Source organism: Penaeus japonicus, unplaced genomic scaffold (genome assembly GCF_977035675.1).
Source record: "Penaeus japonicus unplaced genomic scaffold, GWHDUDI00000001_assembly GWHDUDI00000012, whole genome shotgun sequence".
Taxonomy (NCBI): domain Eukaryota; kingdom Metazoa; phylum Arthropoda; class Malacostraca; order Decapoda; family Penaeidae; genus Penaeus; species Penaeus japonicus.
This window is the reverse complement of record NW_028234414.1, coordinates 24765761-24783260: the sequence shown is the minus strand read 5'-3', so window position 1 is coordinate 24783260 and position 17500 is coordinate 24765761. Positions and strand designations below refer to the sequence as shown.

At 48.3% G+C, this 17500-nt stretch overlaps 2 protein-coding genes across 6 annotated transcripts in view; both read left to right on the top strand.

Moving 5' to 3' along the window:
- Window positions 1–17500, top strand: part of LOC122261914 (uncharacterized) — a 677613-nt gene that overhangs the window by 315547 nt on the left and 344566 nt on the right. The window lies entirely within an intron of this gene.
- Window positions 1–17500, top strand: part of LOC122261750 (uncharacterized) — a 102416-nt gene that overhangs the window by 1014 nt on the left and 83902 nt on the right. The window contains exons 2-3 of one of the 2 annotated variants that reach the window (XM_043029545.2): window positions 19–1326; window positions 16970–17500. The exon at window positions 16970–17500 is cut by the window's right edge and continues 1384 nt beyond it. In XM_043029545.2, coding sequence (XP_042885479.2) covers window positions 19–1326; window positions 16970–17043 — 1382 coding nt within the window. In that variant the 3' untranslated portion in view covers window positions 17044–17500. The remainder of the gene's footprint in view (window positions 1–18; window positions 1327–16969) is intronic. The other variant, XM_043029546.2, reaches the window with a different exon arrangement.

Sequence of the window (17500 nt, the reverse complement as noted above, 5' to 3'; positions counted from 1 at the left end):
CTGTCCTTGTTTCCCCAGACTGCCCTGTGGTCTTCCGCGCCAAGGAGGACGCGCCCAACAGCCGGGCGTCGCGGGCGGCCAACAACAAGCGGTTCACCATCAATCTGGGCGTGGAGGACCTGCCGTCCGTGCCGCGGCCGGAGTCCATGGCCAAGTTCTACACAGACGACGAGGTGGGGCTTGTCAAGCGGCGGAGGAGCAGCCTCGCGCTCTCCTCCACTTCGGGGGACGAGGAGGACGCCAACCCCTTCCTGATGAGGGAGCACATGCGCAATGAGGAGGCCCAGAGGCTCGGCCTGAAACCGCGTCCGGAAACCTGCTACCTGGACAAGGAGATCAAGCTGCGAGAGAGAAGGAAGTCCCTGTTCATGGCGCAGGAGTTTCCGATCAGCATGGGCGGCGCGGGGAAGCAGCGACGCCGCTCCAAGCGCGACGGCATCTGCCTCCAGGAGGACCTTTACTGCGAGGAGCTCAAGGAGAACATCCCCGCGGCCGAAGACACGCACACGCCGAGCTCGGACAAGGTGTTCTTCAGCGACGACGCCGACGGCAGCCCCGCCACGTCTCTTGAGGACGGCCGCGTATTCTCATCTAGCATGCGACTGGATATCGCTCTCAGCGTCGCCACGCAGATGCTGGCGGCCACGGGCGCGGGCGACGGGGCTTCCCCCGGGGACATCATCTGCTTCACGAACGACCTCCCTCCCGTGCCTCCGCCGCGGCCCAAGAGGGACGCCCGGAAGAAGGCCCGCGAAAGGGGGGACTCCCCCACCTCCCCGTCACACCATCCGCTCGCAGAGTGCCCCTCCTTCTCCTCCTCGTTCCAGGGGTCGTCCGACACCCCCGGCACTCCCGACACCCCCGAGAGTTCCTCCTCCAGCAGGTACTTCTTGCTTTCGGAGGGCATGGACTCCCCGACCATCAAGTCCAGGACGCTCGACTACCGGACCAAGCGCCGGAGTCAGGAGGTGGAAGGGGCGTTGCGCGTCTACAAGCAGCGGAGCTCGGACGACCTGTCGCGGGCGCGGAACCGCGTTCTCGTGCGGAGCGTGAGCGAGTTCGTGGAACCGACTGCCAAACCGTCGGGCGCCGGGAACAGGAGGACAAACAGTGACAAACTGAAAACTCGGAAGGGTGAGAAAGACTCGCCCTCCTTCCGCGACCGTCTGTTTCGTTCCTCCAGGAAGGACTCCAGCGAAGAAGGCATGAAGATGTCCAGGAGCCTCCCCACGCGCACCTTCGAGCGCTTCCGGAGTGTTAAGATGAAGAACGGCGGGAGTCGCAATCGGAAGAGGAGCTCCGGATGCGCCTCCGACAGCGAGGAAGGTGAGGCTGGAAGATCTCTCTCTCTCTCTTTCTCTCTCTCTCTCTCTCTCTCTCTCTCTCTCTCTCTCTCTCTCTCTCTCTCTCTCTCTCTCTCTCTCTCTCTCTCTCTCTCTCTCTCTCTCTCTCTCTCTCTCTCTCTCTCTCTCTCACTCTCTCTCTCTCTCTCTCTCTCTCACACACACACACACACACACACACACACACACACACACACACACACAGACACACAACCCCCCCCCCCCAACTCACAGATAGGGGGGTAAGGCACTAGTTTACGATCAACAATAAAACAGATGTTGGGAGACTCACCTTTACGAGAGGCAGACGGAACGCTTTACGCTGAGGTTGATCATTTTATTGACACGTTCGCGAAGGGGGTGGGGGTGGGGGGTGGAGGGGGAGCGGGATCTTAAGTTGGGAGAACGGAGGAGGGTTATCTCAGGTTAGCTGAGATCTGGGGGTAGGGGGAGGGGGAGGGGGGCTCAGGTTGGGGGTGGGAAGGGTCAGTCGAATGGGTTGGAAGGAATACCAGGAGGGGGTGTCGGGGTGGATGGAATCTAGGGATGAGGGTGGATGGATAAAATGGGTTTGAATAAGGATGGAAAGAGAGACGAGACATCTAGGGTAGGTACAAAATTAGGGTGTGATTAATTACTGCGTCTTTGCCTGTGTATGGGTGGTTTTGTGAGTGTCTTTCTGTCTGTCTGTCTTTAGTTATCAGAAAAAAAGAACATTTATTTTCCACGACCTATTTTAAGGCATTACTCACTGTTCTCATATGTTAACGAAAACAGAAAATCCGGAAATCCGAAAAAAAGCAACCTACCGTTGACTTTTACATTCATTGCATTCCATTTTCATTCTAAGCTCAATTTGATTTTAGATATATATTGTTTTGTTTGTTTATTGATATCACTGATAATGATTATTGTCATGTCATAAACGAAACGACTATCGGTAATAATGACTAATCGCTACTATTGGTGACGTAATGGTATTAATGATTCTTTGTTGATGTTAATGATATTGATAATGATGGTAGTGACTTAATGATGGTAACAATAATAATGTTACTAAGGATGAAGGCGATGATTAAAATGATGTTAACAATGCTGGTATCACAGAAAAAAATGAAGAAGAAAAGTGAAGTTGAAATACAGGGAATGTGGGGGGGATGGGATAGGGGATAGGGATGAGAAAATAGGGGCCAGGGTGAGTGGATAGTGGGTAGGGAATAGGAGAGTAGGTGTAGGGTGTGAAGGAATAGGGCTGGCGGGATAGGGGTAAGAGGGGGTTGGGGATCGGAACGGCACGAGAAATCGGCTCGTTCGCTCGTTCGTGCTTTCCGCTATTACGGCCGGAGGATTCGGAACTGTCGAGAGTCCGTGATCATTATCCTTCCTCCGCGGAAAGGCCACTCACGTACCTAATTTTATTCCCTCCATTTCCAAGCCTTATGTCTCCCCTCCCTCCCCTTCCCTCCTTCCCTTCCTTCACTTCCTTCCCTCTATTTCCCCATTTTCATTCGCTCTCGTGTCCTTTCGAGTTCTTTTCGCCTCCCAGTCTCTTTTGCGTTTTTCGTTGATTTGTTTTTTCGTTCTTGTTTGTTTTCTTGTATTTCGTTCTCTGTCTTACTTTATATATATATATATATATATATATATATATATATATAATATATATATATATATATATATATATATATACATACATATATATATATATATATATATATATACATATACATATATATATATATATATAATATATATATATATATATATATATATATATATATATTCTATCTCTATCACTCTCTCCCTCTCCCTCCTCTCACTTCTTCTCCCTCTTCCTCCTTCCCTCTCCCTCTTACCCTCTCCCCCTCTCTGTTTACGAAGCAAGAGTGTCGGCAAAGTGCTTTGATGATGCATGGCGGCATATGTCAATAAATCTCCTTGAAAAAAAATGACGCGGGGGGGGGGGTAGTAGGAGAAAGAAAAGAATGAGGAAAAATAAACAAAGACTAGTTATACATGAAACAATGACGAACTAGCCGAGATGTGTAAATACAGACTGATGCGTGGTTAAAAAACAGTTACATTTTCCGCTTAGAAATATTACACTACTATGCTTTTAAAATGCGTTGATAAGACGTGATTCGATACATGTGCTTGTTTCTTTGTTTTCCGTGCTTTTTTTCTTTTAACTTTCGTGATCATCGCCCATCGCCATTCTTAACGGCACTCTTCACACAGCTTGACGGGTGGGGAGATGCAAGTGGGCTGGGGGGAGGGGGTAGAGGGAAGAGGAGAGAGGATGAAAGGGGTGGAAGAAAGAGTGGTGAAGGAGAAGGTAGGATGCAGGGGTGGAAGAGGGAGAGGAGGAGGGGAGGTGGGAACAGGAAGGGGAGGGGCGGAGGATGCAGAGGGTGGAAGAGGGAGAGGGGGGAGGAGAAGGGATGGGAGGATGCAGGGGGTGGAAGAGGGGAAGGGGAGATAGGAATCAGAGGGTAGAAAAGGGAGGAGGATGCAGGGGGTGGAAGAAGAAGGTTAGAGGAGTGAAGACTTTGACATCACTTGGCTCTTATCTCCGGCAAGTTGAGACGGAAGATTTTTCCTTTTCCTTCTCGTGTCTTTTTTTTTCTTTCTCTCTTTGGAGCCCGTGATTTTTTTTTTCTTTTACCTCGTGAAATCTTTTCCTCCGAGAGGTAGGTGTTGGTAGTGATTTCCGAACGTGTTTTGATGGAGTGCAATAAAGTTTTGTTTTTCAGACTGTTGTTTATGGTACGTGATCGAGGGTGTGTTAGGGAGAGAGAGAGAGAGAGAGAGAGAGAGAGAGAGAGAGAGAGAGAGAGAGAGAAAGAGAAAGAGAATAAAGTCACATATACCAACCACATACAAAGAAAAGAAGTTTACAATTACAAGCAACTTTAAAAAAAAAACACATAGGAGGGAGGGTAAGAGGAAGGGGGAGGAGAGAGGAAAGAGGTCCCCTCCCTCCCTACCCCTACCCCCTTTTCGTCTCCAGCCTCCCGATTCGGACGGTCCTTCGCAGAGTGCCATTTCGTGTTACGTCGGACTCTCGCCGGAACCGCTTTCCCGTAGCTCACTTTCCCTTGCCGTTTCCCAGGCCTGCACGCTTTCGTAGGCCGTAGGGGCGTGTTCTTAGGGCGGCGTGAAAGGGGTGTTATTATTACTATCATTATCATTAGGATGAAGATGTTCATCAGAAAGTTATTATAATATTTTTTATTCATTTTTTGAACGGTAGTGATAAAATTATTTGTTCACAATGAATGTATCATTATATACTAAAAACAGGGTTTGATTCTATAATAACTGTGGGCGCTGTGATGAAAGTATAGGAAATCGACGAAAAATATTTTTAGGATGCCATATAATGAAACATGGCTCGCAAGACCCGTAGATTTGCCTCGCGTCGAAAACATCACCTCGAATGAAGTGAAGACCATATCTTTCTATCGAGGAATTCAGCCAAACAAGTTAAGAAAAAAAAAGAAGAAAAAAGATGAAAAGGAAGATAAAATAAAATCGACAGGGCAATATGAAAGATTTGTTGACTGCCACCTCCCACGGGGAATAAGAACTCTAACGTTAAAAAATAGATTTCATACCTCGCGCCACTCCCACCCTCTTCCCTTCACCTCACCCTCCCCCCCTCCCCACAACCCACCTGAATCCCCCTCCACCAAACCCCAAAACCCCAAAACCCCCACCCCTCTCCCCCTACACGTTTATTTCCCCAGTATTTGCTCCCATTTTTCAGCCGCGGATCGACTGGTGTTTACCGGAGCCCCGACGCCAGGCCGGGACGGATTGATAACGTGACCGCCGCGACGCCCGGGGAATCGAGAGGGATGAGGCTTGCGCTCCACTTCGCGTCTTACCTTTGATAGATTGCTCTTCCTTTTTTTTTTATTCGTTTACTGTTGTTGTCGTCGCCGACTTAGTCGTCATCATCTTTATCATGGTCATCATCGTTTTTGCCTTATTATTGTTTTTGTTCTTATTATATGGCGATTTTTTGGAAGTGAGTAGGAGAAGGAAGAAGAAGGAGAATTGGAGGGGGAAAGGAGCAAGAAGAAGAAGAGGTAGGGCGGGGGGGGGGGGAGTAGGAAGAGGAGAATTTTAAAGAAAGGAGAGCCCAAAGAGAGAGAGAAAAAAGACCAGCTCCGAATATAAGAGAGGAGGGAGGGAAGGAGAAAGTAAAGGGGGTTGGGGTCGAAGTGGTGGGGCTAGGGGTAGGGGTAGGGGGGGATAGGAACCACCCTTTGCCACCGCTTTGTGCAAGTCGCGAGTCTCTTTTTGTAGGCCGCTGCGTGTCGTTCCATACTCTGATTTTTATGTTTATTCTTTTAAGGGCCCGTTTCACAAAGGGAATTTAGGACCGGAGGCGCAAAAGAGATATGTAAATGGGATGGGTCGACCTAAGACAGGAGGGGCGATGTTATTCTGATTGGCACTCGTCTCGAATGGCACTGTTTACCGGCTCAGGATTTCGAAGGTCCTGAGTAAAACTTGTCGAAACCTGTTTGGAATTTTGATTCGGAAGTTTCAGCTCCTTTTGTTTTTTTTTCTCTCTCTCCTTTTCCCGTTTACGATTTTATGTTATACACACCCCTTTTTTTTTACTATGTTTTTTTTTGTTTCCTTTGCCGATTATTTATCCGTTCCGAGATATTTATTCTCTTTATCCAAGGTATTTATTTATTTATTTATTTTCCAGTTGTTTTATTTCTTCCTTAACTCATTTTCCCTCTCGTTGCCTTATCCCACCTTGTAGAAAATCTTGAAAGACAATAAAGGATCGCGTTGCTTTATCTCGCCTGGCATTTGCAAGAGAGAGTGAGTGGGGGATGGGGGTGGAAGAGAGAGGGAGTGAGAGTTAGTGAGTGAAAGAGAGAGAGTGAGTGAGTGAAAGAGAGAGAGAGAGTGAGAGAAAGAGAGAGAGAGAGTGAGTGAATGAGTGAAAGAGAGGGAGAGAGGGAGAGAAAGAGAAGTAGAGAGTGAGAGAAAGAGAGAGAGAGAGAGAGAGTGAGAGAAAGAAAGAGAGAGAGAGAGAGAGAGAGAGAGAGAGAGAGAGAGAGAGAGAGAGAGAGAGAGAGAGAGAGAGAGAGAGAGAGAGGAGGGAGGTGGCATGATCCTCCTCCTCCCCCCACCCCCATGCAAGCCGGAGCAGGTGTTGTCGTCGCCTGTTAAGTGTCGTCGTTGGAATGTTCCTGTCGTATTCCTCGCCGCTGTCTTCTGTTTTGTCGTTATAGTATGTTTTTTTTCGCTGTCTTCTGCTTCTGTTTATCTTTCTTGTTTATATTTATTCTTATTTTTCTTTATTTAAGAAAATAGACTCCTCCTTTTGCTTCTTCTATTTCTCTCAATTCTCCTCCACCTTCTCCACCTCCTCCTCTTCCCTTTTCCTTCCTAACCCTCCTTTTCATTCTCCTCCTCCTCCATCACCCCCTTTCCCCTCCTCCATCACCCCCCTTTTCCTTCCACCATCACCCCCCTTTTCCATCCTCCTCCTCCATAACCCCTCTTTCCCCTCCTCCATAACCCCTCTTTCCCCTCCTCCTCCATCACTCCCCTTTTCCCTCCTCCTCCTCCATCACCCCTTTCCCCTCCTCCATCACCCCCTTTCCCCTCCTCCTCCTCCATCACCCCCTTTCCCCTCCTCCTCCTCCATCACCCCCTTTCCCCTCCTCCTCTTCCATCACCCCCTTTCCCCTCCTCCTCCTCCATCACCCCCTTTCCCCTCCTCCTCCTCCTCCACCACCCCCCTTTTCCCTTGTCCTCCTACATCACCCCTTTTCCCTCCTCCTCCTCCTCCTCCTCCTCCATCACCCCTTTTCCCTCCTCCTCCTCCTCCATCACCCCCTTTCCCTCCTCCTCCTCCATCACCCCCTATCCCCTCCTCCTCCTCCTCCACCACCCCCCTTTTCCCTTGTCCTCCTCCATCACCCCTTTTCCCTCCTCCTCCTCCTCCATCATCCCCTTTCCCTCCTCCTCCTCCTCCTCCTCCATCACCCCCTTTCCCTCCTCCTCCTCCTCCACCACCCCCCTTTTCCCTTGTCCTCCTCCATCACCCCCTTTCCCCTCCTCCTCCTCCTCCATCACCCCCTTTCCCCTCCTCCTCCTCCTCCATCACCCCCCTTGCCCCTCCTCCTCCATCACCCCCTCTCCCCTCCTCCATCACCCCCCTTGCCCCTCCTCCTCCATCACCCCCCTTGCCCCTCCTCCTCCATCCCCCCCCTTGCCCCTCCTCCTCCATCCCCCCCCTTGCCCCTCCTCCTCCATCACCCCCTTTCCCCTCCTCCTCCTCCTCCATCACCCCCCTTGCCCCTCCTCCTCCATCACCCCCCTTGCCCCTCCTCCTCCTCCTCCATCACCCCCCTTGCCCCTCCTCCTCCATCACCCCCCTTGCCCCTCCTCCTCCATCACCTCCTTTCCCCTCCTCCTCCTCCTCCATCACCCCCCTTGCCCCTCCTCCTCCATCACCCCCCTTGCCCCTCCTCCTCCATCACCTCCTTTCCCCTCCTCCGCCCTCACCCCCCTTGCCCCTCCTCCTCCATCACCCCCCTTGCCCCTCCTCCTCCATCACCCCCCTTGCCCCTCCTCCTCCATCACCCCCCTTGCCCCTCCTCCTCCATCACCCCCTCTCCCCTCCTCCTCCATCACCCCCCTTGCCCCTCCTCCTCCATCACCCCCTCTCCCCTCCTCCTCCATCACCCCCTTTCCCTTCCCCTCCTCCTCCTCCTCCATCACCCCCTCTCCCCTCCTCTTTCACCCCCCTTTCCCCTCCCAAAGCATCGCCGACTTCCCGCCGCTAAAAAATATAAACCAGAAGAAATTATATAAAGAACGGCGACGGAGACCCCAAAGGAGGGGAGGGGGGAGGGGAAGGTGGTGGTGAGGGTGGGGTGGGGAGGCCACACCATACGATGGGTTTAAAGCGAAAAGTGAAGAATGTGAGAGGAGCCAAAGATAACAGGATGTTCTGGAGTCCCTCGAGTGAGTTTCGAACCTTATGTGATCCTTTCCCTGGCTACAGTCATGCAAGTTTCCTCATTTCCATACTAAGTTCGTTCCCTCCTTTGACCCGTTCTCTCTCGCGCGTCTCCTCTCTCTCTCCCTCTCTCTCTTTCTGACGTCTCTCACTCTCTTTTTCCTCTCCCTCTCTCACTCTCTCTCTCCTCTCCCCCTCTCTCTCTCCTCTCTCCCTCTCTCTCTTCTCTCCCCCTCTATCTCTCTCTTCTCTCCCCCTCTATCTCTCTCTTTCCTCTCCCTCTCTCTCTCTCCTTTCCCTCTATCTCCCCCCTCTCCCTCACCCCCATCTTCTCTCTGCTCCCTCCTACCTCCCCTCCCTCACTCTAGTCTCTCTACTCCCTCTCCTTCCTCCCTCTCCCCAGTCCCCATCTCTCCCTCCCCACCCCCTCTCTCCCCTCACCCTTTACCTGTTCCTCCCTCCCCCCAGCCAGGACCCATTTGAAGGCATCTTCCCCTGACGACGAAGTGTTCATGTTCCTTCGCCCCAGAAGGAAAAGGTGAAGAGGATGTATATTAGCGGGACATGTAAATTAGGAGAGTGACTGAGGAGAGGGGAGGAGAGGAGAGGGGAAGAAGGGGAGAGGAGGAGAAGAGAGTTGGGAGGGTAAGAGGGGACCGAGAGAGGAGGAGGAGAGGAGAGAGGGGGACAAAGAAGATAGGGGGGTGGGGAGGGGAGGAGGGAAGAGAGAGGAGAGATGAGGAGACCTAGAGGGGAGGGGAGGAGAGAAGAGGAGGAGACGGAGAGGAGAGTGGAGGAGGGGACATAGAGGGGAGATAGGAAGGGTGAGGAGAGGAGAGGAAGGGGAGGGAAGAGTAGAGGGCAGAGAAGAGAGGAGGAGAGTAAAGTAGAAGAGGAGAGATGAAGGAGGAGGAACATTTCCCAGTTGGGTAGGGGGAGAGCGGGAGGGGGGGTAGGAGTGGGAGTGGGGGAGGAGTCGCTGGAATGGGCGTTTCGTACTGTAATCTGATCTCCTCCGCGGATTACGAGTGGATCATCATGTTCTCTGAAGGAAGAGGAGGAAGAGGAAGGTACTCCCCTGCCCTTCTTCCTCTACGCTGGAAGACTATGATGATGGTGGTGTGGAAGATGGAAGAGGCAGATGGGAGTATGGTGAAGATGGCGAGAGGGAGAGAAAATGATAGGAATAGAGACGTAGATAGGGCAGAGGGACAGAGGGATAGGTAGAGAGAGAAAGAGGGGCAGGCAGGTAGTAATAGAAAGAAAAAAAGAGGGAAAGAAAAAAAAGTTCGAGAAACAAACAAACAAAAAAAAAATGAAAATAAGGGAACAGTCACAAAGAGAGAGAGAAAAAGAAGAGGGAGGAGAGGGAGAGAATCAAATAGGCCCCGAGAGAGCAATATACAAGCAGGAAGCAAGAGAGAAGGAGAAATAAACGAATAAAGAGAGAGAGACAGCGGCAGAGAGCGAGAGGTGTCGCTGCCGCGCACTAGGTCACTGACGCTGGAAAGCAGCAATTACAGCGACGCGGCGCGGCCTGGAACATAATACGCAATGGGGCCGTCGCGCTCTGCAACAGGGAACGAACGGCCACGTTGCAGACGTTGAAATACAGATGTCAAGGCGGACGTTGCAATACGGGCGAGGTATTGCAACACGCTGTTAGGATAAGGATTGGCCGGAGCACAAGTTGCAGGCTGGTAAGGAGTGTGGGATTGGAATGCCGGGCTGTGGGTGCTGCAAGTTGGTATCACCTGGAATGGGATCCCCTGGGGCATGTGGGGGTGGTACTGGGGGCTGGGGAGGAGGTCCTGGAATGAACTGGGATAGCATCGGGGTATGTATGGTTTATCTATCGTTTTCGCTCTCTATCTATTTATCTATATGTGCCTCTCTTGCGCGCTCTCTCTCTCTCTCTCTCTCTCTCTCTCTCTCTCTCTCTCTCTCTCTCTCTCTCTCTCTTTCTCATTCTCTCTCTCTCTCTCTCTCTCTCTCTCTCTCTCTCTCTCTCTCTCTCTCTCTCTCTCTCTCTCTCTCTCTCTCTTTCTTTCTCTCTCCCTTCCACCCTCCCTCCTCCCCTCCTCCCCTCTCCCCTCTCCCTCCCTTCCTCCCTCCCGCTTACTCTCCCTCCCCTCCCTCTTTCCCTCAGTGGCCGAGGCGGGAGGCGACCCAACCGTGAGAATATTAATCTGAAAGTCAGTCGTCTGGAAATTCTATTGTCATTTTATTTCCTCGGTGATTCTTCATAGAGTTGGGGGAGGGGGGAGAGGGGGCAGGAGGGGAGTGATTTTTTTCCCCTTGGAAGACGTCGGGGCGAATGGAGGGGAAAAAGAGGCAGGAGTGTGTTGGAGGGGTGGGGGGGGGGAGTGAGGGGCTTGAGAGTAGTTAATTTTTCCCCTCCTCGCCTTAAATGAGATTATTATGGACATTGCTACTGTTGGGCTGTTATCGTCATCGTTAGTTATCGTTATATGATTAACTATAATTAATGTAATATACTCTTATTGTTATTTTTTTATGATTATCCCGTTTTGTTATTCCAGCGTACTATGTTTTATTAGAATATGTTGGCCTTTATTAACAAGTTCTATTGAATTAGATAGATAAATAACTAGATGTAACCATATTCATATATACATTCCTCTTTCGAGTAATTTAGAAGTTTTCTCAAAGCGAAGCAATGAGGACAGAAAAGGAATTCAGCTCGCGAGCCAAATCCACTTTCCTCTCTCGGGTGTGAACGAGAGGACACGGCGGCCTCATGTTATGCAAGATCGCAATGGCTCCATCATTTGGCCTTGTGTCGGGCGAGCGACGTCAAATTTGGCTGTGGATTTTTTTAAGGTTTGGTGGTAGAAGGGGGGGGAGGGGAAGGGGGGTGGCTGCGGATATGGAGGTAGAAGTTGATATAGGAAATTGTAATGAGGGATCTGTTTGTGTTGTATCTGAACCATGAGAATGCACATTTGGGGGAATAATTTCGATCTGTGAAGATATTATTATTATTATTATTATTATTATTATTATTAATCTTATTGTTAATATTATTATTTTTATTGTTGATTATTATCATAATCATTATTATTGTATTTATCATTATTATTATAATTATTATTGTTATGATTGTCATTATTATTATTATTATATGTATTGTTATTGTTGTTCTTGTCTTGCACTGATGGCTAGAGCGGAGGGTTTAGAAAAAAAAAACGGGAAACCACGGTTAAGAAAAAATAAGGGAAGAAAGGAGGAGGGAAGAAAACGAAGGAGAGTGGAGGGTAAGGGGGAGGGGGGAAGGGGGATCCGAAGGGACTGAATAGATAGGGGGAGTGGATGGGGGGGGGGGTATATAATAGAGTCGATGATCAATGAAAAGCGAGAGTTTGTAAAGTCTTTAAGATCACACGTCACATAGTTCCGTTGAAAATTGTGTCAAGTGTTGTCATTAAAGGTTTGGTGTTGAAATACGTGAAAGATGTTGATCTTGCAGCGTCCTAAAGTATTTGCCTTTGCCTGGGGTTTCGGTGGTGTTGAGTGTGGTGTGTCTGTTATGGTGTTGAGTGTGGTGTGTCTGTTGTTATGGTGTTGAGTATGGTGTGTCTGTTATGGTGTGGTTTATGGCGTGTCTGTTGCCGTGGTGTAGGGTATGGTGTGCTTGTTGCCGTGGAGTATCTTGACGTGGTGCAGGGTATGGTGTGCCTGTTGCTGTGGTGTGGAGTGGGGTCTGTCTGTTGAAATGGTGTGCAATACGGTGTGTCTTTTGCTATGGTGTTTTGGGTAGTATGATGTACCGGCTGCCGTGGTGTGGAGTATGGTGTGTCCACTGCTTTGGCGTGTAGTATATCGTGTCTGTTGCTATGCCATTAAGTGCGATTTGTCTGTGTTGGCGGATGACGCGACCCTTTTTTATTTATGAGGCATTGAAGACTGAGATGATGAGGTGACACGAGGAGATATGAGGAGAGATGACACTCTTGGGAATCGAGTTATTATCACTCCCGCTCTTCCTCTTCCTCCTCCTTCTCTTGTTACTCTTCCCTCTGCTTCATACACGTTGTCTCTTTTTTCTTGTCGTCCTCCTCCTTATTATCATCGTCATCATCATCATCACCATCATTTCCCCTCTTTCTCCTCCTCCTCCTCTCCCCCCTCCCCCTCCCTCCCTCCTTCCTGCAGGCACGCAGGCTCCTTATATAGGAATTCCAGGATGATGAATGGCATGCTTGGCAAGACTATTCTCCCTATTCTCTCTCTCTCTCTCTCTCTCTCTCTCTCTCTCTCTCTCTCTCTCTCTCTCTCTCTCTCTCTCTCTCTCTCTCTCTCTCTCTCTCTCTGTCTCTCTCTCTCTTTCTCTCCCTCTCTTCTCTGTCTCTGGACAGAGAAGGGAGAGAGGAAGAAATAGAAGTGAGAGAGGCTCTTGCTACTTGGAGGCTCATAGAGACTTGGGTTGTGGGAAATAGAGTAGGTCGATAGATGTTTATAGATTTTGACGTTAGCTCTGTTTTCTGTTCCACTTGCTCTCTCTCTCCATCTGTCTATCTATTTTTCTCTCTTTCCCTCCCTCCCTCCTCTCCCCTCAATAAATAGATATAGATGGATAGATAGATATATTCCTCTCTCCACCCAACTTTCACAGCCTAACTATCACAATTAAGGAGTAATATCCAAGGGGGGTATATACGATCATCGAGCGTAGCTGCTTCTTCCAGACTTTTCCCGAAAGTTCCTCGCTAGTTCTCGCCCCCCCCCCCTTGCCCTACGTCTCCAAAATTTCCCTCTTCCCTCTCCTTATATCTGCCCTCCATTCCTCAGCCCTCTCTCCTTCTCCCTTCCTTTTACACTCTGTTTCCTAGTCCTCTCCTAGTCCTCAATCCTCTCCCCCCCCCCCATTCTCTAGTATTGTTCCCTCTCGCTACTCTCTATTCCCCAGCCCTCTCTCCCTATCCCGCCATTCTCTAGTCCCCCTCTCACCTCTTTGCCTCCCCCAACCCATACCCTTCCTCTCCCTTCCCTTCACCCCAACCACACCAAATTTTCCCCTTTTTCTCTCTTTTTGACCTCAGTCTTACGCCTTAGGCCCACTTACGCCACGTTGACCATCATTAACTCACAACTGGCCTCTTGCCTCCCCTTCACCCCCTGCCCCTCACCCACTTTCCCTCCAGCCACCCCCTTGCCCTCACCCATTCTTCCGTCCTGCCCTTAAATGTTGGGTCATTTAGCCGAAGTGAACATTTGGGGGGACCAGATAACGAGGTTAAGGAGAGAGAGAGAGAGAGAGAGAGAGAGAGAGAGAGAGAGAGAGAGAGAGAGAGAGAGAGAGAGAGAGAGAGAAATTGACAGACATTTCCCCCTCGTCGTAGCCCTCGAAGAACTAAAGGGTGACCCACACAGAGAATCCTACGAAATCCTTCTCTCCTTATAATAATAATGGTTGGAACCATTATTTTTACTTAACCTAAAAAAAGATTGGATTTGAGTGGAAGCTGAAAACAAATTGTAAATCAGACTTTAAGGTGTATGTCATATATTTGTTTTCAAATTGTATACATTTCAATTCGGTATATGACTCCTGTCGTCTGAAGTGCGGCCCTTGGGAAGGATAGAGTTTGGCATCACTGAGATAGAGGGACGGCAGGATAAGAGGATGGAGAGTGAGGGAAAAATAGATAGAGAATGATATATATATATATATATATATATATATATATATATATATATATATATATATATATATATAGAGAGAGAGAGAGAGAGAGAGAGAGAGAGAGAGAGAGAGAGAGAGAGGGAGAGAGATGGAGATAAAGAGAGAGAGCGAGATAAAGAGAGAGAGACATAGGATGAAATAGAGAGGAAGAGACAAAGGGAGAGAAACCAGAGGAAATCGGGATGAGGACAGACATAGAGAGACAAAGATTCGAGTTGTAAAGATGGAATAAAGAAGATAAGAAGTGGTCGTTCGTTGTTTGATATATTATGATTTTATTGATTGAGTTCTGCTTATTAACGTTCATCAGGGACCTTCATCTCATTGGTTTTCTCGATTCTGTTGTCGGATTTAATCAACTTTCCATTCTTTTCTTAATGGCAAAGTCTTAGAAATGAAAAAATACTTTTGAATCCCTTCTTTTGCGGGAAACGCCATCTTCTTGAGCCACGTCCGTCGCGCAGCCCAGGGGAGAGCCTCAGATCCCTGACAACCCCCGACACCTGACACCACCTCACGGCTGACAACATTGTCGACACCACTTAGCGAACGGCATCAATTGCTGATGAAGCTCTCGTTTATCTGGCAACCCCCCCCCCCTCCCCCAGAAGGTTCTCCTCGAAGTGCCGTCGGGTATCTGGCAACGGTGCGGCGGCGTGACGCTAACGGGCGCCGTAGCTCTCGGGAAAGTTCTGAATGGATGGCCCGGGGAGGATGTCGAACGGCCATAAAATAATTTGTTTGCATTGGTTGTTATGGCCGTCGGTCCGTTCTCGGGAGGGGAGAGGGAGGGGGAGGGGGAGAGAGGGTGGGGGAATGGGAATGAGACAAACACAAAGAGAGAGAGAAAAAAAAGAAAGAAAGAGAGAGAGAGAGAGGCAAAATTAAAATTATGAGAGAGGAGAAATGAGTAGGATAGGAAGTGAGAAGGGAGGAGGGAAGGCAGGAGAAAGAGAGAGAGAGAGAGAGAGAGAGAGAGAGAGAGAGAGAGAGAGAGAGAGAGAGAGAGAGAGAGAGAGAGAGAAAAAGGAAAAAGAAGAAAAAAAAATATTATAAAAAGAGTCGTTAAGTGTAGCTAGAACAAAATACGAAATGATTGACCAAACGAAGATTAGATTAAGCTCAAAGGTACTTCAAGAGAAAGAACACGGAGAGAGAAAAGGGGAATGAATAAAAACGGAAATGTGACGTCTTTTTCTTTTTCTTTTCTCTTTTAGTATCTAATTTTTAAAGATCCCCTTTTTGTCTGACTGTTAATGAGAAACCTGTTTGTTAGAAGGGAGACTTTCATCCCTCCTCTATCCCCCACCCCTCCCCCTATTCATACCCCTCTCCCCTCCGTCTTTGCCCCCTCCTCCCTTCCCCCGTCACTAAGTATAAAGAAGGGAAAAAGATGAAAAAAAAATCGTAGCCAAAGAAATGAAATAAAGATGACGACAGGGGATGGAGGGGGAGAAGGGAAGGGGTCGTGATGCCAATCCCATAGGATTTGGAAAAGTTTTTTTCTTCGAGTCCCTCCCTCGCCCTATTTCCCTCTCCCACTCTACATCTCCCTCTCTCCCTTTCTACCTCTCCCTCTCTACTTCTCCCTCTCTACCTCTCCGTACCTCCCTCTCTACCTCTCCCGTCTCTCTTTCTCTCTCTCTCTCTCTCTCTCTCTCTCTCTCTCTCTCTCTCTCTCTCTCTCTCTCTCTCTCTCTCTCTCTCTCTCTCTCTCACTCCCTTTCACTCATCTCACTCTCATTCCCTCTCATTCTCTCTCCCTCTCTCACTTCCTCCCCCTCCCCCTTCTCTCCCCTTTCTCCTTTTTCCCTCCTCTTTATATTCTTTATTTCCTGGCTCTTTCCCTGCCTTCCTCCCTTCCCTCTGGCCCCATGCCCTCCCCCCTTCCCCTCGCTCTCTGCTTCTCCCCCTGCCTCTCTCCCACTTTCCCTTTCTCATTTCACCTCTCCCCCTTCCCCACTCATGCCATTTTCATCATATATATACATATATAAATTCATATATATATATATATATATATATATATATATATATATATATATATATATATATATACATATATATATACTGTATGTATGTATGTATGTACAGTATGTATGAAGATGACGAAGAACACACAAACAAATAGATAGCAAGGTAAAGAAGAAAGAAACATACATTATTTTTCTAGGCCTCCATGACCTCCCTCCCCCTCCCCCTCCCCCCATTCGAAGAAAATAGTCCTATTGGCTTTTGTTTCGTCTGGATTAGCTTCACGGGCGGGCTTATCGGCGGGCCAGAACACGGGGCGGGTGGGGGGGGGGGGCTTTCTATAGCGTTTATGTGGCTTATTCTTGCTGTTGTTATTTTTGTTGTTGTTGTTGTTGTTGTTGTTAATAGTGTGTCGTTGTGTGTTATTTTATTGTTGTTACGTTTGTTGTTAGTGTGTTTTGTTGATGCTTGGTATGTATTGTTGATGTCTTTATTGCTACTGTTGTTAGTGTTGATACTGATGTTGATATTAATATTGTTGTTGTTGCTGCTGTTGTCGTTATCGTCATTATTATTGGTTTTGTTATCATCATCGTTTTCATTTGTTTATCATTATTATAATTGTTATTATTATGCTTTTTATTGTTTGTTGGTGATATTATTATTGCAATAATGACGGATATTACGATATTATTTTACAATTATTATCATCTTATTCTGATTATTACTACAAATTTTTGCAGGTTATAATCTTATTTATCTAATGCAACATGTAGCGGGATTATTATTTTTTCTGGTGCAACATACAACGGGATTAATATTTTTTCTGATGCAACATGCAGTGCGATGAAAATAATCTGATGCAACATGCACCGGGATTTATGTTTTTTCTGATGCAACATGCAACGAGATTAATGTGTTTTTTTCCTCTCTCTTTTCCAGGTAAAGGAACCGAAGAACCGAAGTGTTTGTTTGTTTGTTTTCGAGGGCCTACAGGTAAATCACTTTCTTACTGATCGTCTTTGTATGTCTTCTGCTACGTATCTCTCTTCTCCTTTCTGTTATTCTGAGGAGAGGAGGGAGGGAGGAAGGAAGGAGTGAGGGAGGAAGGAAGGAAGGAGGGAGGGAAGGAAGGAGTGAGGGAGGAAGGAAGGAAGGAGGGAAGGAATAAATGAAGGAAGGAAGGAGGGAGGGAGGAAGGAAGGAAGGAGGGAAGGAATAAATGAAGGAAGGAAGGAGGGAGGGAGGAAGGAAGGAAGGAGGGAAGGAATAAATGAAGGAAGGAAGGAGGGACGGAGGGAAGGAATAAAGGAAGGAGTGAGGTAGGGAGGGAGCGAAGAAAGAAATGAAGGGAAAGGGAGGCACATGATTGGTCGGTCTTATTCATTAATTTATTTTTATTTTTTTCTTCCCTTCCCTCGATTAGTTTTCAATATCCAATATTCCTTAACTCTCACGTTTTGGCCGCCGCGT